The following is a 24806-nucleotide window of genomic DNA, read 5'->3' as shown; positions in this document are numbered from 1 at the left end:
GCCCTGCAGACCTCACCCCTGAGTGGGGCCCTCTGAAGGCCTGGGCCCAGGACAGGGGCCCAGCTCCTGTCTCTAAGGTGGTGTTAGAGATCACCTTCCAGACATTCCCTGGCTGTGGCTTCCGGGCAGCAGCTTCCCATTTCCCATGTCTCAGCCCCAGCTTTGTTGGCAAAGCCAAGAGGGCTGCCTGCTCTCTGCCGCCGGGTGGCCCTCTCCCCTCTTAGGCTCGCATGTTTATGTGGGTGCAGCGAGGTGGGCTTTCCTTGGAGAGGAAGACAAAGATGAGGGGTTCGGGGCAGAAGGAAGCCAGCTGACTGACAGCGGCAGGGCCCCTTCCACTCTGTGAGGGGCTGCCCGGCCTGAGTGGTCACATGCTCAGTGCCCTGTGATGCCCGATCCCAGAGCTGGCCCTGTGATCTCAGGGACATAGGAGGGAAACTGAGTCGAGCTGGGCTCTGAGAAGGGGGCTGAGCCCAGTTCATCTGTCCTGATGGAAATCAGTCCTTGCAGGGCCCAGACCTCTGCCGTCTGCCAAGGGCTGCCCTACTGAGGTTTCACTCCTTGTTGAGGCACCCATGTCGGAAGGGAGGCTGGGTTGCCATACTGGGGTGGCATACTGGGGCACGGGGTGGCATACTGGGCCCGAGACTGATTCCACTACATTTTGGAAGTTGTCAGGAGTGACAGGTGAGAGTCCCTCTCACCCACTGCTTTGCCAGGCGGCTTGTGGACGAGGGAGGAAGCCGCTCTCTGGGCCTCCTGCCCCGGTAGGTCAGTGCTCTGTTGCTGGGCTGCACTCAGGGCAAGGGGCACAGTGATTTCCTAAGGTATGGCCTTGTGCACAGAGAAGCTCAGAGAGCATGTCTGTGCAGAGAGAGAAGAGAAGACATCTGCAGAAGGGTGCAGAGAGCTTGGAGCCTCAGAGCTGCCCTTTCTGGGCCTCAGGAGGCCTTGTCCTTTCCTTGGGCCCCCTTGCGACCCTGTGGCCTTAAAATAAAATGCTGTTTACACGGTAGAGCAAACTGGGCCATATGCCCTAGCCCTTAGCACTTCAGTGCACATGTGCCTGGCCTCCCACTGCCAGCATCAGCATTTCTATGCTGAAGCTGTTCTCTGGCCTCCAGGTCCTCCTTTGTGCCGTGGGGCAGGCCAGAAGTGTGGGAAGTGCCAAGGAATTAGGGGTGGGAGCACCCAGCTCCCTTGCCTCCTGGGATCTCTCTAAGGCTTGTGTTTGACACTGGCTCCCAAGTTCCAATTGCCCGCAGTGTTCAATGACTTGATAACACACTGTCCTGGTGGCCTTCCTTTCCCTGTCTCCCTTCCCCACTCCCAACTGACATTTCCTCACCTCACCCCCTCCCAAATAAAACAGTGCACTGAATCCTTGCCTCAGGCTCTGCATCTGGGAGAGCCCAATAAGACGGGAGAAAGGAGTTTCAGAAGCAGCAGGACGCCCTTCAACCCCTACTCTGCCTCTTTCTTGTAGTCTCCGTGAAAACAAGAGCCAAGGGCCCCACACCACGATAGCTCCTCTGCCACAGGAAGAAGCTCAGCCCACCCCTCGACCTCAGTGCCAGCAGAGGGGCCTACCTCCAGAGTACATGTCGAAAGAGCTCTCTCTCTGCACTGTCCCCGTGCTTCCTAAGGGAGAAGAGCACAGAACTGTTATTTCCTGTAGCATGGCATTCTGCCTGTCATTTTTTGGAAAATGGCTACTTTGTAGTCTAAGGTCTAAAAATAGACTAATAATGGAATAAAATCAGGTTCTGTAGAAAGCAGGCAGGACTAACGTAGGTGCCGAATAACACTTGGGCTGATCTGAGAGGCACAAGTACATAAAGGTGGGTGGGGGGGAGGGTCTCTGGAATCGAATGGAATCCAACCAATCTGGGTCTGTGCTCTGCCTTGCCACTTCCTAATGCACGACTTAGTATTTGGACCTCAATTTTTGCATCTGTACAATGGACTGCGGGAACTAAAAGAGATGTAAGCATGCGGGATAAATTTTAGCTGCCAAATAGTAATAAAAAAACGACAGTCTTCATCATTTTTCCCACCTAAATAGGAAATCTGCATTTTGAGTCCTCCAACTCTTGAAGGCAAAGGCATTTGTGCCGGGCTGAGCGGTCCTCCGGGTCCCGAGTCCAGTCTTCTGAATTGTGTTTGCGGGTTTTGCAAAGGGTCCAAGTTCCACGTGGAACCGGTGTGCAGGAGCAAAGCCGCAGTTCTCCCGCGCCGCCACTAGATGGGGGTGTTGCAGAGGGGATCGCAGCTCTATTTTCACCGTCGCGCCCCGCCCCCCGTACTGCGGGTTGTGGATTCCTGGCAGGTGGAGACAGCGACCCGGGTAGGAGCAGCTGTCCTGCTGGGTGGGGGCAGGCTCACATTGCAGCCCCTTCCCAATTCTTGCAGCCACTAGGGTCCAAGACCCTTGAGGCATTTCACCTGGAGCCCTTGGAAGGGGTCTGTAAACCCATGACACTGCTCTCATGACGGTGTGCGTTTGCGGATTCTTCTAGAATTAGGGGGAGGAGGTGTAGTCTGAACAGTTTCTCAAAGGAATCTCTGTCCCTCTAAAGGGTTAAGGACCACCAGTCTTTAGCGATCTCTTTGTTGTTCTGGCCTGTTACAGATGAGGACCCTGAGGCTCCGAGCGTGCTCTGTTAGACTTTGCACAGCTGGCATGCAGGACGCGCTGCACACGTGCTCGGAGACATTTCTAGTCTAGGGAGGCCTTTAGTGGAGTGATTAAAGCCTGGAGTCAGCCAGATCCGGGTTCAAATCTAGATGATTCTGTTGGCTGTGTATTCTTGGGCAAGTCCCTTAACCTCTCTGAGCCTCCATTTCTTACCTGGAAAATGGGGATCCTGAGCATGGCTCCTTTCTAACATCATGATAAGGTTAAATGAAATAGCTAGCGCACAATAAATGCTCAATAAATGTTAGCTCTTAGCATTACTGGTCCTTGTTTTTATCTTTGGGCTTTGAGAGGGTGGGGAAGGAGGCCCCAGCGTGAGCCCATCTCATGGGAGAACATTCAGAGGTCTTCTCCGGGGGTAGCTATGTGAAGGAAGATGAAGCCAGCAGGGTGCAGCCACGTCAGCTGCAGCTGGAGCCCTTTGCTGCCCTCCCTGCCAGCGGTGAGTGGAGATTGACAGTCGATGTGGAGTGAGTCTCTGACGGCCTTCTGGGGTCTGGCATGCCCGGAAGAGTGCTCTGAGACCTGTCTGGGCCCCAGCATGCCCTCCCTCCAGGGAGGGGCCACCATCGGAGTGACTCGGCCTTGCTCTCTCCTCAAGACTTCGGAGGAGCCACCGCTTGGCCTCTTGCCCCTCCAGGAGCCTGCTGCTTCCCGGGGCCCCCAGGAAGTTGGCCAGGGCTGCCCTCCATCCCCCTCCATCTGGGCTCCATCTTGGCTCCAGGCCTTGACCTCTCCCCTGACCCAGTGGGATTTCTTGGCAGAGGGGCAATGGCTCCTCTAGGAGCAAGGGGCCAGGTTCCAGTCCTACCCTGTCACTTACTATGTGGTCATGCCACTTGCAAGCTTGACCTTTTCCCTCCTGAGCATCCTTTGTGCCCTTTTCCCATCTGCTGTAACCTTTGTCCCAGGAAGTGGCTCTTCGATTCTTAGATCCAGGGAGATGGCCACTCTTCCCCATCTAAGAGTGGAGGGCAGGGGGTCTTGGCTGGGGCCAGACCACCTGGTCCTTCCTCAGCTCCTGAGTACTCGCTCCCTCCTGAAGCGTGCCCCTGTCTCACGCTTGGCCTGCAGTCGGCCCCCTGGGCACCACCCACTGGAGATGCAGCCTCAGTGAGACTGTGGGCCTCCCCCGGGTCTCCCTGCCTCCAGCCTCCCTACTCCAACCTGGAGGGAGGTTTCTGGATTGCAGGCTGGGCCCTCAGGCCCTGCTCCAAGCCTTTCTGAGGCTCCCTGCCGCCCTCTGCTTCAAGCCCACTCTTCTTAGCAGGACACCGAGCCCCTCACCCTCTGCCCGTGTGGGCCCCCCCAGCCTCGCTGCTCACCACTGTCTGCTTCCGTGTTGCAGCCAGAGAGGCCTGTGTGGGCCCCCAAACCCTTCTCCCCGCTCCTCCCCTCCTTGCACAGTGTAGCGCCTGCCTGGAGGGAGACCCCCCTTTTCTCCTGGCCACTCCCTACTGCTTTCAGGCCTCAGTGGACCATTCCCTCCCTCTGGACGCCTCACCTGACTAGACCCCCACCCCCCGCTCTAGGTCTCGCTCCCAGAGCTGTGCCTCCTTCTCCTCTGTGGATGCTGACCACATTCAATTGCTTGTGAACTTCCTGGACTCTGGGGCCCATCCTTCTAGTTCACAGCAGACCCCCAGCACCCTGTACGGGGCCTGGCCCCCAGCAGCTGCTATTGATATTTGTTGAATGAATGAACGTAGGCATGCTCTCAGTTGGTGGGCCCACACTGTCATTGGTTGTCCCCTGGTTTCCTGTGTGTTGGTTTGGGCTGGGGTGGCCTTGAGGATGGGGTCAGGTTTCATAAGAGAAGTATACTCTGCCGGGATAGGTACACGCGGCAGGGGCCTGGCCAGGACTGCAGGCAGGACTGGCTCTGTTAGAACTTCTGTGCCCGCAGGCCAGTCGGGCCTCCTCTCCTGAGCTGCAGGTGACCCTGGGCATGTGGTAGGAGCTGAGCTGATGTCGGCTGAGTGGCTGCCCAGCTCCCTCCCGCTGTGCCTGAGAGCCTGGGGGGGCTGTCTGGGGGAGGACCAGCAACTCACCATTCACCAGGGCAATGTTCAGCCCTCTGCCCACATTGTTTTTCACAGGACTCATGATCCTGAAGAAGAAGAAGAAGAAAAACAGAATACAACAGCCAGTCCTGAGTGTAGAGTGAACACTGCTTTCGAGATTCTGGAACTCGGAGAGAGCCCACACGAGGCAGAAGCATCAGGAAACCCACGGAATAATCTGGGCCATCTGTTGTCTCCTGGAAACGAGTCGGGGGCTGGATTCTCCGAGGAGTCTCTCCAGGCATGTCTGGACCAGAACAGTCTGTTCAGAGCAGAGGGACGGTCCCTGCCTGGGGCTCTGAGGTGTTGGAGGTAGAGCCAGCCCGCCTCCCCAGGCCACAAGGAAGGCAGAATCTGGAAAGTTGCTGCCATCCTGCGGTGTCTGGGATCCTCACCTGGAGCCCAGTTGTGTTCCTGCCTGCCCAGCATCCGCACCCCCGTCTTCTGGTGTTCCTTGGGAAAACTGACCTCCTCTGTCGCAGGCCAGGTGGTTCTCAGGACTGACCTCTCTCCTAGGCCTGGACAAGCACAGCATCCTGTACCCCTGGCCACAGTGACAGGGCCAGGCATGGTCATGTGACCCAGGCCAGCCAAGGAGACCCAGTCTTGGGACTTTTGCAGGGATAGTTAAGGTAGGAAAGCTTTCTTCCCAGTGAGGTGCTAGACTTGGCTACTCTCTCAACCCAGCTGATGGCCTCCCTCCTTCACCACATAAAGAAGTCCATTATAGGTAGAAAAAACTGAATCTACTGATAGGAAAGCAGAGCTGAAGATGGTGTGAGAGGGAGTCCTGACCACATATTTGAACCTCTGGATTCAGCTGGTCCTGAAGCCCACTCTCTCTGACCTTTTGGGTATGTGAACCAATAAGTTCCCTGTTTTGACTAAGTACGTTGGAGTTAGGTTCAGAATCCTGACTAAAACCCCTGTCTCTGGCTTCTTTTGTAGAATGAACTTGCTGTCCTAGGGCCTTTACTACTCAGAAAGATGGGTACACAGTCCTTGTCCTACACCTGAGTGGAAGTCCTGGCATCTGCTGCATTTGGACTTTGATGCTTGGCTTTGATCTGGAACCTTCCCCACAGGCATCTCCCTTCTAGGAAGCCCAGCAGCTTGGCTCTCAGATGGACCAGAGTTCAAATCCTGGCTCTGTCATTGAATGAGATGATGCCGTAAAGCATTTAGCAAGGTGCTAGCAGGCATGGAGCTGTTAGGATTATTATTATTTGTGACTCACCCACCCCCAGTAAAAGGAAGCGGGTGGACATTGTGGGCTGGTCTCAGGGCCTGCCCCTGCAGCTTCTGAATTTGCGAATGAATGAATGAATGAATGAAATGAAAGAAACGAAGCACAGGAAACTTACAAGTGGTTTTCGAAGCACATGGAAGGGCCCACGACGTTGGCTGCCCCGCTGCTGAGTTTAAATGAAAAGAAGTTTTCCGGGCAGGGCTTGCTGAGGCCACACTTGGTCTTCTCGACCCCTGGGGAAGGAACAGACCAGCCTTGGTGGCAGCAGCTGTGTGTCTGACCACCCCAGAATTCACTTTCGGGCTTCCCTTCACAGCCCCAGCCCCAGCACAGCGCCTGGCTCAATGCAGGCCCTCCCTCAACCCGGTAAATGCATGTGGAGTCATGGGTAGGGAGTGGTTAGTAACCAGAGTCACTGTGATTAAGGGATTCTCTTGAGAACCTTTCTCTTGGGCCACAGCAGCCTTGTGAGGTCCTGGAGGCGCCTGTTGACAACCTCCTGGGGCCCCAGCATGGTGGGAAGAGCGCCTCCTGCCAGCCGGGTTCCCTTGGGGCAAGTCTTCAGTCTCCTTGTACCTCAACTTCCTCATCTGTGAAATGGGACAACTACGGTGCCTTCCCCACAGGGTTCTTGTGAAGAATAAATGAGCACAGGTTAACGCAGTATGAATGGCTATGCTTCTTATTCATTCATTCACTGAGCACCTCCTATGGGCTCATTCCTGGGACACAACAGGAATAGGCAGGCGCTCCGGCCCTCCCCCTTGGTGCTTAGAACCCGCTGAGGACTCAGCATGTGGCACCTCTGATTATTGTGGCTGCCATTAAGACCCGTGTCCCCTCCACGTGGCCCTCCTGGGGCAGACCCAGGAGGCCTGTGAACAGAGTAACATGGAGGCAGGACCCCAAACTCAGCTGCTGAGCCACTCAGCCCTCAGCGGGCTCCTTGCGGGCTGAGACATCACTGCCTTTCACCCTGGCAGGTTCTAATTTATATTAATGTGTGTGTGTGTGTTTTTTTTTTACCACCACCTGACAGTTTGGAAGGTACCATGAGGAAGGGTTGGGTAAACATGGAATTAGAGAAAGTTCACCTGCAAAGGGGAAGTGGTGACTGGGCAGCCTCTTTGTCCTCCAGCCCCTGTGCCTGGCGTCTGGCTGAGCCATGTGGTGTGAGCTTGGGGCAAGCCCGCAGGCGTCCTAGGAGAAGCTCGCACGTGCCCGGGCTTGCTGGGTGCTGGCCACTGTGGCGAGCACTTTGTATTTATTATCTTGTTAAATTGTCCCAATAACTCCTGTGCCTGCACACAGTAGGCACTCAATAAATGTTCACTGAATGAGCACATAAGAGCATTTGGGCGGGCTCAGTGGAAGGCCTCTCCTAGGCTCTCTGACAGCCCCCGAAGTTTCAGTACACCCACCTGATGGGTGTAACCAGAGCTGCAACCAGGACGTTATCACCAGAGAGTGAGGGCCAGGAGTGGAGACCCCCACAAGGAGCTGTTCAGGAGAGAGTGGGTGTCCAGGCCTGTGGCTCAGGAGAGAGAGGGCTGGAGAAGTGAGCCCAACTCCCGTTTCCCACCCCCAGGACAGGACCCTTCACAGAGGGGCCCAGCCCCTGCCGGCAGGTCTGACTGAGGAGGGATGCTGGGGAGGGGTCCTCTTCTCCCATGAGCCTTGGGGCCGCACCTCTGGCCACCAGCCCCCTCACAGAGAGGCTGGCTTCCTCTTGAGGCTAGAGGTTCTCACCTATGCTGGAGGGATTGCTCCAGCCTTGGGGACCACCCTGGAGTTTGCCCAGAGCCTACTCAGCTGCACCTAAGTCTAATAAAGTCGATGTCAACAGGCCGGCTTAAGCAGGCTTTTCTGGAATTGATTTTCTGACCATCCAGCCTTCACTGCTGGTCAAGCTGCCGGATGAAGGGGATGACGCCCAGGAGTCTCAGCCACTGGGAGGCAGGGGATTTGCTGTCTGGTTCTGGCTCAGACGCTGCCTCCACCAGCTGCCCGACCCCTCCAGAAACCCCTCGCACTGATGCTCAGGGCGTGGAGCTGAGCCCTGGAGGGGGTGCAGCCAGGAAACTGGGGCTAATCTCTCATGTGACTTGCCAGAAATCTCTCCCTTTAGCTTTGCCAACTGTAAAACGAGAGAGTTTGTCCAGATCAGGGTTGTCAAATAGGTTTCCTCTTAAATGTCAATGGATCTACTGTTAAATGTTTAATGATAAAGCTCTTGAGGTTACCCGTGGCTTAGAGGGCAAGAGTGCTGGGATTGATTGGTGATGTCTACCGTGGGAGAGGGCAGGGTGGAAGGCAGCGTGTGTGCTTCGATTTGCCATCCCCCCAGCACATGATGTCTGAGTGTTTGTTCAGCACCAAGATGCTGTGACACTCTGTGTCTACTTCAGAATCTGACTCAGGAGGCTCCTGGGAGATGTGGCTGAAAGTGTGGTGTGAATGATTTGTGTTGATTCATTCTTTGCTTTGCAGGCTTCGCTCTCTGTGACCCAAAGGGCACTGGGGCTCCCACACCCTTCTCAGTCAGGTACAAGTCCGTTCCTGGAGCTTCATCCCTCTGTAGTCACCCCCATCTTGGGGTGGGAGGGGAGGACCTGGAGGTGCTGCCTCTTGCAAAGAGGTGTTGAGAGGGGGGCCCTGGACTAGACGGAGGTTGACTCCCAGTCCACCACTTACAGCTACGTTGCCTTGGCCAAGAATTTCACTCTCTGAGCCTGTTTCCTCATCTATAGGATAGGATGATTATGGCACTACATAGGGCTGTGGTGAGGAGCGTGTGAGATGCCTGTGAGGTTCTGAATACGGTGTCTGGCACACCATCAGCACTCCATCATTGTTAGTCTCATCACCATCACAGCTGTCCCTCCTCCCACCTTCTCTGCACCTTGGGAGCTGTGTTCAGACGTCCACAGTGTCCAGCATTCGAGGCCCTCAGTATTCCTGCCCTCCCAGTGCTCTCTCCACTCCTCACACTCGCATCCCTGACTTTGCAGCCAAGGTGTGACTGGAGCCCCAGAATTCCCGCCTCTAGGCCTTTGTGTAGGCTGTTCCCCCCTCTACAAGGCACAGCTGACAAGCCACCCCCTCCCTGATGCCTCCCCTGACCCCATCCCGCTGGAAGGTGGTGCCCCTCCTGAAGCCCGGAGTGCTTTGCCCTACCTCTCTCGGCACATTTGGCACTTCTGCCCCAACAATCAGCACCCCCTTGTTTTTGTTCCCAGGGGCCCCTGTAGTGCCCAACATGGCCCCTGGTACTTTGGAGCAGAAACCATGAGCTGAGTCTGGGGTCATTGCAGTGACAATAAGCAGAGCCCCATCCTTGGGGCTCCCAGCCTGGAGGGGAGTCAGAGAGGGGAGGTGGAGTGCAGGGCTGGGTGCTGTGACGGGGAGGCAGGGCTGGGGCACCGTCCACCTGAGTGGGGAATGGGGAAGGGGGTCGGTGGAGCTGTCCTTATCAGGCTGAATGGCTGAGAGGAGGCCACCCCGGCCACAGGGCTTGGGGGCTTCAGAAGGCACCACTGGGCCATGGGAGGAGAGCGCCAGGCAGACTCTGGAAACTGAGATTTTTCTAGAACCTGCAGGGCGGGAGTAGAGACCTTGGGACATCTCACCCTAAGGCAGAGGTGGGCTGGGGAGATACTCACGGGTCTCTCTGGGGACTGAACCTGCGGGAGAGAAGACAGATTCATGTTAGAGAGAAAGTGATCTGGGCCCCGGCTGCAGGAGGGAGGCTGGGGCTGGGGGCTAGGGAGTGGGGATTGGGAAGAAGGGACTTTAGAATGGCAGTGGCCTGGCCAAGCAGAGTCCCCCTCCAGCGGAGGGTGTTGAAATGAGCTACAATTTTCATCTCATCTGGGAGTCCTTCCTCACTTGCTGCTGTGACTCCTTCACACACACACACACACACACACACACTTATGTACATACCCGCACAGGCATATACATGCACACAGCCACATGGAGCACACTTACACACATGCACACTCATGTGCACACTCATGCACTCATGCACACACGGATGCAGACATACCTGACTCTCTCATGGTTAAAAAGAAGCAGGGCTCTGTTGAGAGACCCACTGCAGTCTGAGCCTCGACTCCTGGCCGTGTGGCCATGTGTGGGCTTTAACCTCCTAGAGCCTCCGTTTCCTTGGCTGCGCCGTGGAGGCCATCATACCCACCCTCTCAGGCTGTGGAGAAGATCCCGTGAGGTCAGTCTGGAAGGGCCCAGCCCAGCGCCTGGTGCCCTGGCCCCGGGGAAGGGGAGGACTGTGTGGCTGTTGTTCAGTCATGTTGGAGGGTCCCTGTCCTGACTCACTGAGGTGCTGGCCACTGCCACTGGGCTTTAGGGCCCTCAGTCACTTCCTGGCATCCTATTTACACTGTGTCCTGGTTGTTTCTGTGGTTCTATGTCAGGTCTCCCACCATACTGGCAGTAAGTGCTAGAGGACAGGGCTCCCAGAGACCATAGAAATGCCAGGGGGGGAATTTTCCTTTTTAGGGGGACTCTGCACACTGATGCACTTCCATTTGGTTCTTAGGGGGTGTCCATTCTAAGGTGCCTCTACTCTCTGCCTGCGAGGCCCCAGGAGTATCAGGTGATCCAGGCTGGGCCAGTCATAATATGACATTCCTCTGGAGACAGAGCCCTTCCCTAGGCTGACATATGGCCCTGGGAGAGAGAGAAGTGCCTTTTTCAGCTAAGCTGGAAGATGAGCATCTGGAGAGCTGGTAGGCATCATACCTGCCTTGGAGAGAAAGCTGTCCATTGAATGAAGTGAAACAGCAACAACCAGAGCCCAGAGACATAGAGAGACACATTCTGGGGACTTTGTGGGGGCCCCTAGATCCAGCCATATCTGAAGCCTGATTCCCAATTACATGACTCAAGACATCCTATTGTGTTTAAACCGGTTAAGAGTTTGGTTTGTCACTCCCATCTGGACGAGCCCTGCCTAATTTGCCAGGTAAATCAGGAGTTCTTAATCTCCTGATTTCTGTGACATGGACCCCTTTGGTAGTTTGGAAAAGTCTGTGAACTCCCTTTAGAATAAACTTATTCCTGCTTTTCTTGAGACACTTAGAACTTCCTATTCTACCAGAGTGCATGTTATTAAGTGCATAAAATAAAATAGATTAGATTATAAAGGAATCCAATGTATATATTATTATTACATATATCAATATAATAATAAAAACAAAAAATAAATTTGCACTATCATAATAGACGTGATTCTATATTAATGCATTAAATAATAAGGCAGGGGTGTGTGCAACCAGGTTAGGACCCTCACACGTAAAGGAACGGTCCCCTTTGTAAGGCTGCTGGTTTCGGATGTCCACTTTTCCCACCGGTTACTTTTCCCACTACTGTAAGCATTTCTTGAAACTCTGGATCCCGTTAATGCACTTTCATTTTTGTATATGCTGTTATTAAGTCTGTTTGTCTGCCCGACTCAGACCATGAGCTGGGGCCACGTGTTCCTTATTTTGGGGTCCCTGGGACCTAACACAGCATAGTCGCTCAATGAGTGTAGGTTGGAAGTATTGATTTGTCAGACGGCAGGGAGTTGAGTTCTGAGAGGGAAACAACTTCTGGGGTTTCCTTTCGAACACTGTCCCCTCTCTCACCTCAGGCTGGGGCTTTCCACTCTGGAGGACAGTCCTGAGCTCCACTCCTGTCCGAGCCTCCTGCACTGATCTGGGTCCATCTCCTCCAAGGCCACCAGCCCAGCCACGCCACTCTCTATCTATAAAAAAAGTGCCCTAGGGCTGGGGATATGGTGGTCACCTTGCATCTGTATCAGTCGTCTTGACACGGGTGTGGGCCAAGCTTGACAAGAAGTGGATGAGGTAAGGGGTCTCTGAGACTCCACTGGGGGGAGTTTGTGTTAAAGACGGGGTGACTGGCTTCTTGCTGCTGTAAAGCTGTGAGCTGGTCTGGGCCACTACAGGTTATTGTGTTTGACTATGTCAGTGGAAGTGGTTCTTTGAATTCAAGGAGGAGAAATTCAAAGGTATGAATTCCTCCCCTTCCTCGCCTTCCTTTGAAATGAGTTGGATCTGGGAGTCTTGAGTTTCCATTCCTGTTGACATCTACAAGAGGAATTTGGCAAATTTCTTAATCCCCCTGAGCTTCTCTTTTCTCAGACTACACATAAAACCATACCATGAGGTCATATGTGAGTCCACTCCACAGCCATACTGTGGACCACCTGATAGGCATTTGTGCAGATTAAATGAGACTGTGTATGTAAGCAACTAGCATCCACTACCCATCTATCCAACCATATATCCATCATCCACCCATCCATCATCCATCCATTCATCCATCTACTCATCCATCCATCATCCATCCTCCTTCCACCCACCTATCCATTTATCCATCATCCATGTACTCATCCACCTATCTGCTCATCCATTATCCATCCATCCATCATCTATTCATCCATCTATCCACCCATCCATCCATTTTTCTTTCATTTATCAAATGTTTACTGAGCATCTGCTCTGCACCAGGTGCTAGAAAGATGGATGTATGCAAGATAAAATCCTTGCCTTCAGGAAGTTCACATTCTAAGGGGTGGAAGTAGGCAACAAATAAGTAAACAGATAAGTAAACAACATAATGATGGATGATGATGATGCTCTAAAAGAAACAGGCTGACATGAGAGAAGCTGAAGTAGGCGTGGCTATATCTGGGGTGCTCAGGGAAGGCCTCTCTGAGGAGGTAACATCTGAGCAGAGACCTGAAGGCTGAGAAGGAGCTGACCACAAGGAGATCTGCATGAAGAGGTACCAGGCAGAGGGAACAGCAAGTGCAAGTGGAAGTCACTCAACGCACACACAGTTTTCTCTTTCTTTCCTTCCTCCTATCCTTGTTTCCTCCCTCCATCCTTCCTTCTTTCTTCCCTTCCTTCTTGGGGTCACATTTTCAAAATGGCCCTTGATGCAGGCACATGTTTTGGCTAAGGCCTTAGAAGGCTTCTCTGACCCCATAGGGTCTAGCCTTCCTGACAGCCTAGGGGTTTCCTCTCTGTCCCCCCACCCGCAATGGCTGGGGTTCCAAAGGCCCCACATCCTGCCATGCCTGGCCATCTCCTGGGTCACCCAGGGATGGAGAATGGAATAGATCCTAGGTCCCTAGCCCTGGTTCACAGGCCCCGCCCCAGCAGTGAGCCCCACTCACCCATCCAACGGGGCAGACGGATGGTTTTCATGTTGAAGCCATTATAGCTGCGAATAAAGACCCATGTGGTGACCAGGGCAAAGATGAGGGCCACGAGGCGAAACAGACCTGCAGACAAAGAGACACTGCCGTGAGACCACAGCACCAGATCACAACGTGGGGCCATGTGGCAAGACTGCATGAGTCCTTACCGAATGCCCACAGGGAGACCACGTCATGAGACCCCACACTGTAGGTCCAGACCACGTCCGCACCGTGGAGCAGCCCATGGGCCCATGTGGCAAGACCAGTGTGAATCCATGTGATGATCAAATGGTGAGATCATGCTGCAAGACTACATGGCAACATTCCCCAAAGCGGGGCCACTAGGAGAGAAAGGCAGACATGCACCTTCCTGGGCTCCACTTATCCTTCCAGAGAGAGACTCTCTAGGGAGGAGGCCTGGAATCCGCACTTTTATCCAGCGCCCTGACGTGAGGCCTGAGAATTGCAGCAGGAAAGCAGGAGGTCGGCTCTGTGCAGTGTCCTGGGAGGTGAGCCCTGGCGCAGGAGTCAGGAAGTCCGGTCCAGCGCTCAGGGCAGCCAGCCGCCTCTGCGCAGCCTCGGGCAGGAGCTCGGCCTCTCTGAGCAGGAGTCCCTCAGCCACAGATTGGACATGACAATGCCTTTGCTACTGAGCCCACGGCTTGTTGTCACCAGTAGGCAGTCCCCAGGGTGGCCTGGGGCGTAGGGTTGGTCCCCCACATTTTCCATCAACTCCTCCTGAAAGCCACCACAAATAGCCACACAATGCTTTCTGAAGGGACACACACTGGCCTTACTGATGCAGACTCCCCGCCTCACAGCCAGGTTGCTTCCCGATCCCCTCGCCCGTCACTGGGGAGCAACCCCACACATGGGACAGACAATCCAGAGCTATCCTGATCCATTCCCTTCCCTCACTCTTCCATGAGGGCCAGAAGCAGGCTCCACTACACCTCTGAGTTCAAGGACACTGGTGGCCCTGCTGCCTTCAGAATCAAATCGAACCGCCAGGTCAAGTTACCCCACTCCTTGCCTGACCTCCCTCTTGTCATCATCTTTGCTCCTCAGCCCTGAATTCAGCTCCGTGGCCTCCCGCTGGTCTCAAGCTACTTGACATGGGGGAGAAGGCCACTGGGTCCTGTAGGGTGGGGCTCAGGTCTGGGGGTCCCTCATCTTCTAGGGCACAGTGTGGCTGTAGGCACCCAGAATTCCTCCTGGGGAGCAGCTCACATTACACTGCACTCACTTTGTGCTGGGCACTGTGCAAACAGCATTTACATACATTACCTCAGTTCATCCTCACAGGAAGCCTCTGCATGGGATGTGATTGATTATCCCCATTTTACAGATGGGGAGACTGAAGCTCGGAGAGGTGGTCACTTAGCTAGTAAGTGACAGAGGTGGGATTTGAATCCGGGGAAGTAAGCCGACTCTAAAACTTGTGCTCTGAACTCCCTCACAGCTGTTTGGGAATATAAGGAATTGTGCCAATTTCCTGTTCGGTGCCTCAGTTTCCCCATCTGTACAAAGGGGGTATGGCATGAGGGTGTGGACTAGAAGGCAAAGGCCCCTCCTTGGGCCCAGCCCTATGGTGTGAGGATTCTAGAATAGCCCTTCTTGAGGCAAATATTTTGTCCCCCATTTCCAACCAGGGTCAGGTGTTTCCAGCCAAGTAGGGCTACTGTGCCCGTTCCTCCAGCCCTTCAGCCCAGAGGCAGGAGGTCGCCTCTTACACTCCTCCAGGCTCGCCCTGGAATTCTGGCCTGACCATCTGAGAACAGATACAGCCACACCACCTCTGAGTCCAGGATGGGCAGACACTGCTGACAGAAAAATGATTCCCAAACCAATTTCAGACCTCACCCTTGAGCCTTAGAATCCTCAGAGCTGGCCCTACCTGACACTCTCATCCTGTCCAGGTGAGGAGCAGCTTAGGGTCAGCGTTAGCCTGTGGAGAGAAGAAAATGGAATTGGAAATGGGCACCTGGGGTCTGAAAATGAGCAAGACTGGAGATTAGGGGCGGGTGCCCCTAACTGAGGAGTTCACAGTCCTTTCAGCTTGGCTCCTCACCGTCACATCCTCCACCTCGCCTTCACTTTTGCCCCTGGAATTTTATATTGAACTCAACATGTATTTTATTGAGTGCAGAGATTATGAAGTAGAGGGAGGTGCAGTCTGCCAGCCACTGTCACTTGCAGGGTTGACTTATTCACTCATCCATCCACCCACCCACCCATTCATCCACCCATCCATCCACCCATCCACACATCCATCCATCCACCCACCCACCCATTCATCCACCCATGTATCCACCCACCCACCCATTCATCCACCCATCCATCTATCCATCCATCCACCCACCCATCCACCCACCCACCCACACATCCATCCAGCCATCCATCCATCCTTCTATCCATCACCAACTGGGAAACATTGAGCTAGCTAGCCCCAATGAGACCATCAGGGAGGAGAAGCTCAAGTGATCTTTGCTAAGGTACTCAGGACTTGCATATTACAGGTGAATTTGTGCCGGCGCGGTTTGTGCATTTTCTCCTTTAATCCTCACAACTCCCCATTTTAGGGGTAGTAAACTCAGAGTCACCATGGCTAAGCCCAGGGTTATTCAGCTTACAAGAGTCAGAGTCAGAATTTGGACATAGGTCTCTGGCTGCCCAGTCCCCACAGGCTCCCGCTGCCAGTGCTTTTTGTCTCAGAGGAGAGTGGAAACTGGAGTTTCCTCTCCTCTTGAGTCCTGGGCAGGGGTGGAGTCATCCTCAGCCCCACCTCTCACCTGTACCACTCCCTGCGGCTGTGCAGTTACCAGAGATTTGTCAGCTTTGAAAACCCCCAGGAGGTCTCTGGAGACTCGGGGGAGGGGAGGCCAGGGCTGGCGGTAACTGTTCCAGGTCTCAGACTCCCCACTGCCAGCCAGAGGGTCTCCCACCACTCCTCTTGCCCCCTCCCGACCCCAGAATTTTCTTTATCCTAAGAATCCATCTCAACAGACATGGTGTGGAAAGCCCAACTGCCAAGGACTCAGCTATGAGACGGGAGATGGACAACGCCCGGCACTGAGGTGGTCGGGCTGGGTCAGTTCTTGATGCCTGAGCAACAGCAACAGCTAGTGCAAATCCACGTCTCCTTCTGAGAGTTATAAAAACCCTCCCCCGAGCCTGGCCCTACCCCTCTTCCTTCTGGGAAGGAAAGGGAGGCCTTCCAGGTGAGAAAGCTGAGCGTTGCCCGGCCCCACCCGCAGAAATTTTGTAGAACTTTAACTTCGTGAAGGTCAAATTACCAACCTTTTCCTTTTTTTTAGATACAAAAATATATTATGCTTTTGAATGTTCTTGGGGTGTGATCTATAGCTGGATGAGGCTCGAAGGACATTCTGTGGGGTCCCCCATGTGTGGAGGACCCAGGAGAGCTGGGGGCTGGGCAGTATGGAAGAACAAGGACAGGGTCACATAGGTAGGGATAGAAAGACAAACAGTCATGGATTTTTGCAGAGAGAGTGCACAGAGAGATAGCTAGAGAGAAAAGGCAAGGACAGGAGGAGAGGGGGATGGCAGAGAGAGAGAGACAGAAGGAGAGAGAGAACAAGACAGAGCCGTGAGAGAGGGACAGAGGACAGAATGGAGAGAAAGAACAAATGCTCGCGACATGCACACACTCAGGTTCAGACGGAGAGAGAGACGGTGACATTCAGAGAGAGAGAAGAGAGAGAGGACAAAGAGAAGGGGTGGGTGGCACATACCTGGGCAGGGGGCTAGCCTCTCGCTGTCATGTCCATGCCAAGCAGGGCCTCTGGCTTCAGGGCAGGGATTGGGCAGGGGCAGGGGTGGCGAGGGCTCTGCCACCTGATGTCCCTCCTGGCTGAGTCCCCGACTACCCCCTCAGCACCTGCAGGGCTCCCTGCTCTCCTGAGTCCCCAACTGGTTCACCCTGGCAACCCGTGAGTGCTCTGGAGCTGGAGCCCAGGACTGGCCTGCTGGGGTGGAGGGAGGGAGACAGGTGCCTGGGCCAGCTAGGCAGGGTGGGGCAAGAATTTCCTCCGCAGTCACCCAAACCTGAAATAGTTTCTTTCCTCTTTGTTCCTTCTGGGATTGTCGCAACCAGTTAATCAGGTTATGAAGCTGTAGGGCAAAGGCCTGGGGAGAAAGGTCCCACTGTCCTGCATGCAGACCTGGGCGCCCAGGCATGGATGCAGGGGCCTCAGGGTAGTATGTGCTCAGAAGATAGGTGGCATGGGAGAGTGGAGGATGGGAAGTAGGGACGGAGTGTGGGGGTAGGGAGAAGGAAGGCACAAATTGCTGACAACTGGCCGATTCGTCCCTGTCCGGAGAGCCCATTGTCTACCTTTACTGTCCTTGAGTCTCTCTCTTTGTCCTGCTTCTCCCCCTGGGCCCCTTCTGATTTCCCGCTGCAGGTCTGGCCATGTGCAGAAGCCCCAAGCCAGCTCTTTTCTTCCACGGCAGGCCTTATCTCCAGCAGGCCCAGTGCAGTGCTGAGCACTGAGAAAGTGCTCGATGATTATCTGGGGACTGGATGAATTGGATTCTTGCATAGTCCTTGAAGGTTAGGATGATTAAACCACGAGATAGAGAAGGAAGCTGAAGTTCAGAGAGGGCAAGTGACTTGTCTAAGGCAACACAGCTGATTGTGAATTTCATTCCTGAAGCATTCTCTGAGCCCTCATGGGAAGGCAGGCTGCGCACTAGGGATGGGGGATATAACTGTGAGCAAGACATACTCTGGAGCATTCGGAGGCTTTTGCATTTCTAGTCCCTCTGTCTGGACACTGTTCCTCTGCCTCTTTGCCTGGAACATTCCTACTCATCCTTTAGGTCTCAGCATAGAAGTCACTTCCTCTGGGAAGTCTTCCCTGATCCTCCAAGTCAAGGTTAAACGCCCACCTGTGGTCCTGGATGGGGGGCCATTTCTCATGGCACTTCACCCTGTCAAAAGGGGCTGGCCAATCAGAGCCCTGTGATTTCCTTGTAATTGGTCCAGGAGGGAGTGTGTGACCCAAGCAGGGCCAATCAGAGTTTTCCTGGGATAGATCTATGGAAACTGGGGAGAGGGAAGCTCTTTTCTCCTCGGGGATGCTGAGTCAGATGTCTGCAAGCCTGGGCTGCTGGAGTCCTCTTCTCAACCACTACAACGCATCACCTCCTGTGGGGGCTGAGTCCTGCCAGAAGATGCAGACGCAAGTGCTGAGCAGTGGGAGCCGTGCATGTGGTCTTGGTCTTGAAAGAATCAGGCAGTAAAAAGTCTGTGATGTCAGGAAAGAGGATGGACTTTGGGATCAGACAGACCTGGGTCTGTCGCTTACTAGTTGTGCGTTTTGGGGACGTACTTTTCTGCGCCTGGGCTTCCTCCTTCGTAAAGTAAGAGTGATGCTATCTACCTGCCCTGAAAGGGGAGTTGGGCTGGGAGGACACCTGTCTAGCAGGGGTTTGCTGCCCTGGTACCACTGCTCCATCCTCTCCCTGTTGGCAGTTCCCACTCACCCTGCTGCATCCTGCTAGCGCACCTCCACGGCAGGATTCCTACACGGATGTTTGTTCTTTCTGTGGAACCAAAATGCCATCAAAGCGTCTCTCTACCTGCTTGTTTGTGACATTTCTTAAGGGCTCTACAGGAGCTGGAAGGTCAGCTTATTCCTGTTTCCTGGAGCTCTCTGTACACAGGTGCTTTTCAGCTCAACCATGACCTGTCCCAGAGCCAAGACAAATGGAGAAAGGGTTACTCTCTCTCTCCAGGTTGGGAGGGTAGGGGAGAGCACCTTGATGGGGAAATAAGTGGGTATTTCCCCTGCTTAAATCTGGTCTGTTGTCCCTATTGCTCTCAGGATAAAGGCCACAGTATATCACGTGCCTTATAAGGTCTTGCATGATTTGACCCCTGACGTGAGATTGACCTTGCCAAACTCATCGTAGGCTGTCCGTACTTCACACACTTCTCCAGGCCTCAGAACCACCCTGAATGAGGCTCTCTCCCTCTCCAGCTTTGCACATGCTGTCCTCTCTACTTGGGCTGTCCTTCCCTGCCCTGTCCACTTGGACGACCCTTCCTTGGCCTCAGCTCCTTACCCAAGCAGCCCTTTGTTGTTGGAAGGACAGAGCTCAGAAGCTGTTTCCTAGCTCATCAAAGGGATCCGGGCTCAGCCAACAGTCACCTCTGAATCAGCCTTGAGTTACAGGTAGAATGGCATCTGAGCTCTGTGGACATGCTCTGCCTGCTCCCTGACAGAGGCATTAGCCACAGGTTCAACTTTGCTATCTGTTCAGTGGGTCAGTTCTGAGGGTGTGTGAACTTGAGGCCAGATGTGGAGCTGGGGAAATCAGGCTGATGTTAGCACCAGCTATGCCTTCCTGACTGCCCTCTGTTAGCTTTAGTCCTTCAGCTTTGCCAGCACCTACTGGCAATCAGCTCCCTCCTCTCTGCCCAGAGCCACACCGCGAATTACTACTCAGGATCCAGAGCCTGGGACTCCACAAAGCAGGAAAACCCCATCAGACACCCCTGGGAGAAGATGGCAAACTCATGGCATGCGTTCTGCCTCTTGGTCCTCTGGTGCCCACGGCAGACATCAACAACCGATCAGGAACCTAGCCTCAGAACCACAGAGCACTGAGGCAGAAGAAATCTATTTCTACTCCTATCTTAGAGGTTTCCTGAAGAAGAAACTAGCAGACGCTCACTATTCCTTATGCCCTTAGTGGTCTATCACGAGAACCTGTGACACCCCACTTGAGGGCTTTCTCTTGGCCAGGAACCGCCCTCAGCCAGTGTGGTTGCGAGTTTGAGGATAATACCCTAGCTTTCTCATCCCTAGGTGGGTTTTATGGGTTGAATTGTGTTCCCCCAATTTCATACGTTGAAGTCCTAACTCCCTCAGTACCTCCGAACGTGACCTTATTTGGAAATGGGTTGCAGATGTAATTAGTTAAGATGAGGTCGGTAGGGGGGTCCCCTAAGCCAACATGACTGATGTCCTTTGAAAAAGGGGAAATTCAGACGCAGAGACTCGCACAGAGAGAACGCTGTGGCAAGACTGGAGTTACGCTGCCACCAGCCATGGAGCCACCAGAAGCGAGTAGGGGAGGCTCCTTGCCTAGCACCTTCAGAGGGACCGTGGCCCTGCCGACGCCTGACCTCAGACTTCCAGCCTCCAGAACCGTGAGACAATATGCTTCTGTTGTTCAGGCCGCCCAGTTGTGGTGCTCAGCCCGGGCAGCCTGAGCCGATGAATACAGTGGGGCAGATTTGAGATGTGACCTGCTCCATGCCCAGAGTCCCACGGTGGCATCGGGCCTCAGTTGCCCACAGTAACCTGTTGGGTACCACACCCTTTCTAGCATCCTTCCCTTCCTGGTCTCACTTCCCCACTCCCCTGCCAGTGCCATCTGGGGTCACTTCCCAGAAAAACTACTTTCCCTAGTATCTTTTGCTTAGGGTCTACCTATGAAGAAACGAGCTCAAAACAGCAGAAAATCCATCTGTCCTTCCCTCCCCTTGGGCTTCCCGGTCCTGGGCCCCCTGTCTTCCCACAGCACCACCCTTCTCCCTACTTTGGACCAAGGGCTCTCCCAAAGAAAGGGCCTAGCCTGGGGCAGGGGTCTCTCCTTCCCTCCCAAGCCCACCCAGGGCCTTCCTGCCTGGGAAATCCCTCACCTTCCTGTTACCTTTGCCCTGGGGTGACAACCTGAGTCATCCCACCCTCAGGAGGGCGAGCCACCTCCACATCTTCCCAGGAGCGTGTTTTTCTGACTTTTCTTCTTGTCTTAACCCCAAGCCCTGGGGAACCCCTCCCTGCAGCTCTCTCAGGAGAGAAGGACCAGACTGTTTTCTTGGTGAGCTCTTGAGTAAGACTTGCTTTAGCTAAAATAAAATCAGCTACCATTTATTGAGTGCTTACTGTGTATCCGGAAGCAGGCTGAGACTTTACACATATATCCTGCCAAATCCCCATAGCAACCCTATGAGTTGGACACACCGGTATCTCCGATTTTTAGAGGAGGAAGCTGAGGCTTGAAGAGAGTAAGCACCGTACCCACGCCTTCACAGCTGTGGTAGCAGAGCTGGGATTCACACCATTGACTGCAGACAGCAGAGGGTGAAAACGCAGGCCCGGGGCTGACCCAGGCTCACCACATCCAAACAAGGGAGGGAAATGGGTGTGAGGGAGCTCTGTGTGCCAAGGAGCAAGGCTTGACTCTCAAAAAGTAGGTATTTAATTTAAACTCAAAGGATGATTTAAAGTGTCCTGGCCTCAGGGACGATGATTAGATGCCACTGAGGGCTCGAGTTTTCCTTCATTTGAGCAAATGATCATTTGGGGCAGGGATGGCAGATATGAGCTTCTGGGTAGCCACTTGGCAATCCCCCGCCAGTCCCCCATGGCGGACCTTCTAAAGCAAGCACAGCACTTTTTCTGGCTAAGAGCAGAAGAGAGCTCACACTTTTCCTCTAACCTCTCCGGGTTGTCATGCGAGATTTGTCACCTGGAGTGGGGCCTTCTCAGTGTGGAATGGAGGGCCAGGTAGAGTTGGAGTTTGGTCCTCCCCATGGCATCGGCCTTCAGGAACCAGAGGAAACACACTGGATGTGGCCGAAGCCTCTCTCTTCTCACAGCCGAGCTCAAGACGTCACAGGGTCACGAGCTGAGCAGGTGTGAGCCCTTCCAATCTGCCTGGTAGGGAGTTATTTGAAGATCTGTGACATCTTTTTCTTTAATCCAACTCAGTTATTCATCCTACTGCATTTCCTGAGGATCGCTTCTGTGCCATCGCTAGGCGAGGGTTGGGGGGACAGAGCAGAGGACCAACAAGGTTCTCCCCTTCTGGAAACACACAGTGTGGGGGTAGAGACCAGAATGTGGATGGCTACAGAGCAGTGGGATAGGTGCTCTGGTAGAGCTTCCTTCAGGGGAGCTCCTGGCCCAGGGGGCTATCAGAGAAGACTTCCTATAGGAAGCGACATCTAGGCAGATGAAGTTCTGGAAGATGTTCCAGGTAGACGGAACAGCATGTGCAGAGGCTCAGAGGAGAGGCAGAACATGACACCCTGATGGTAGAGACCAAAGGGAAGGGGGAGGGGACTGAATCATTAGAGCCTGAGGACTGGGGTAATGACCTTGGGCTTTGTTCTGAGGGTGAGGAGGGGGCACAGGAAGAATAAATAGGGCCAGTGATGGAACCTCAGTTCAGCTTGGAGAAGGTAGCACTTGCTCCAAGAAGCCTTCTCTGACCCCTGCTCCTGGCCCTTCCCTGGCACTCTGAGAATCCTTCCGTCGAGGTACCTTATCATGCTTCACAGTCAGCTCTGACTTTTGGGCTGGCTTCCCTTCCAGGCAGCAGCTCTTTTTTTTTTTTTTTTTTTTTTATTAATGTTATGATAGATTACAACCTTGTGAGATTTCAGTTGTACATTTTTGTTAGTCATGTTGTGGGTACACCACTTCCCCCTTTGTGCTCTCCCCCCACCCCCCCTTTTCCCTGGTAACCACCGATCTGATCTCCTTATCAATATACGAACTTCCACCTATGAGTGGAGTCATATAGAGTTCGTCTTTCTCTGACTGGCTTATTTCGCTTAACATAATACCCTCGAGGTCCATCCACGTTGCTGTGAATGGGCCAATTTTGTCTTTTTTATGGCTGAGTAGTATTCCATTGTGTATATATACCACATCTTCTTTATCCAATCATCAGTTTCTGGGCATGTAGGCTGGTTCCACGTCTTGGCTATTGTAAATAATGCTGCGATGAACATAGGGGTGCAACGGACTCTTGAGATTTCTGATTTCAGGTTCTTAGGATAGATACCCAGTAATGGGGTGGCTGGGTCATAGGGTATTTCTATTTTTAACTTTTTGAGAAATCTCCATACTGTTTTCCATAGTGGCTGTACCAGTTTGCATTCCCACCAACAGTGTATGAGGGTTCCTTTTTCTCCACAACCTCTCCAACATTTGTCGTTCTTGGTTTTGGATGTTTTTGCCAATCTAACGGGCGTAAGGTGATATCTTAGTGTAGTTTTGATTTGCATTTCCCTGATGATTAGCAATGATGAACATCTTTTCATGTGTCTATTGGCCATATTCATATCTTCTTTTGAGAAATGTCTGTTCATGTCCTGTGCCCATTTTTTGATCGGGTTGTTTGTTTTTTTGTTGTTAAGCAGTGTGAGTTCTTTGTATATTATGGAGATTAACCCTTTGTCGGATAAGTGGCTTGTAAATATTTTTTCCCAATTAGTGAGCTGTTTTTTTTGTTTCAATCCTATTTTCCCTTGCCTTGAAGAAGCTCTTTAGTCTGATGAAGTCCCATTTGTTTATTCTTTCTATTGTTTCCCTCAACTGAGGAGTTATAGTGTCCGAAAAGATTCTTTTGAAACTGATGTCAAAGAGTGTACTGCCTATATTCTCTTCCAAAAGACTTATTGTCTCAGGCCTAATCTTTAGGTCTTTGATCCATTTTGAGTTTATTTTGGTGTGTGGTGAAAAAGAATGGTCAATTTTCAATCTTTTGCATGTGGCTGTCCAGTTTTCCCAGCACCATTTGTTGAAGAGACTTTCTTTTCTCCATTGTAGGCCCTCTGCTCCTTTGTCGAAGATTAGCTGTCCATAGATGTGTGGTTTTATCTCTGGGCTTTCAATTCTGTTCCATTGATCTGTGGACCTGTTTTTGTACCAGTACCATGCTGTTTTGATCACTGTAGCTTTGTAGTATGTTTTGAAATCAGGGATTGTGATTCCGCCGGCTTTGTTTTTCTTGCTCAGGATTGCTTTAGCAATTCGCGGTCTTTTGTTGCCCCATATGAATTTTAGGATTGTTTGTTCAATTTCTGTGAAGAATGTTCTTGGGATTCTGATTGGGATAGCATTGAATCTGTATATTGCTTTAGGTAGTATGGACATTTTAACTATGTTTATTCTTCCAATCCATGTGCATGGAATGTCTTTCCATCTCTTTATGTCATCGTCGATTTCTTTCAAGAAAGTCTTGTAGTTTTCATTGTATAGATCCTTCACTTCCTTGGTTAAGTTTATCCCAAGGTATTTTATTCTTTTCGTTGCGATTGTGAATGGGATTGAGTTCTTGAGTTCTTTTTCTGTTAGTTCATTGTTAGTGTATAGAAATGCTACTGATTTATGCACGTTAATTTTATACCCCAGGCAGCAGCTCTTGAGTGCCTTCTTCACCCATGTCCCTGGTGCTAGTACCGAGGCACACAGTACGTGTGTGGTGAGTGTTAAAAGGAAGTGAGTGACTTTCTGTTTGGGAAAGAAAGTAAGGGAAGAAAAAGGCAAAAAACACCCAAGACCTGCTCCCTCCATCTAACTAGCTTCTTCCTTTCTAACCAACGACCAAGCGTTTTCTCCAAAGTTGAACTCTGTCCAGAGGATCTGCTCAGACTTTGGAATCTGGCTAACTGCTTCTGGAAACTCATCTTGGGCCGTTTTCCTTGTCACCCCGGGAAATTCTGTGGACTAAATGTCACCAAAGCCAGGGGGCCACTGTCTGTTCTTCCGTGGGTTTCTTTCTGTTCCACCCGTG

The 24806-nt window shown here is 52.8% G+C and overlaps 1 protein-coding gene across 3 annotated transcripts in view; it reads right to left on the bottom strand.

Annotated features, from left to right (window-relative positions):
- The window catches only part of FAM3D (FAM3 metabolism regulating signaling molecule D), a 39004-nt gene that overhangs the window by 7077 nt on the left and 7121 nt on the right, over positions 1 to 24806 (bottom strand). The window contains exons 1-8 of one of the 3 annotated variants that reach the window (XR_006887670.1): positions 16997 to 17252; positions 15139 to 15189; positions 13218 to 13325; positions 9673 to 9693; positions 6126 to 6243; positions 4750 to 4808; positions 2058 to 2241; positions 1591 to 1641 (exon numbers count right to left, since the gene is read on the bottom strand). Coding sequence is in view for 2 of the 3 variants with exons in the window: in XM_046655062.1 (XP_046511018.1) it covers positions 1591 to 1641; positions 4750 to 4808; positions 6126 to 6243; positions 9673 to 9693; positions 13218 to 13325; positions 15139 to 15151 (370 nt within the window). In the remaining variant the exon portion in view is untranslated. Of the gene's footprint in view, positions 1 to 1590; positions 1642 to 2057; positions 2242 to 4749; positions 4809 to 6125; positions 6244 to 9672; positions 9694 to 13217; positions 13326 to 15138; positions 15190 to 16996; positions 17253 to 24806 lie in introns of those variants that run through there. The other 2 variants (XM_046655062.1, XM_046655070.1) reach the window with 2 other exon arrangements.

The sequence above is a fragment of the Equus quagga genome, chromosome 1 (assembly GCF_021613505.1).
Source record: "Equus quagga isolate Etosha38 chromosome 1, UCLA_HA_Equagga_1.0, whole genome shotgun sequence".
Lineage (NCBI taxonomy): Eukaryota > Metazoa > Chordata > Mammalia > Perissodactyla > Equidae > Equus > Equus quagga.
The sequence above is the reverse complement of the archived record's forward strand: the minus strand, read 5'-3'. Positions and strand labels throughout refer to the sequence as shown.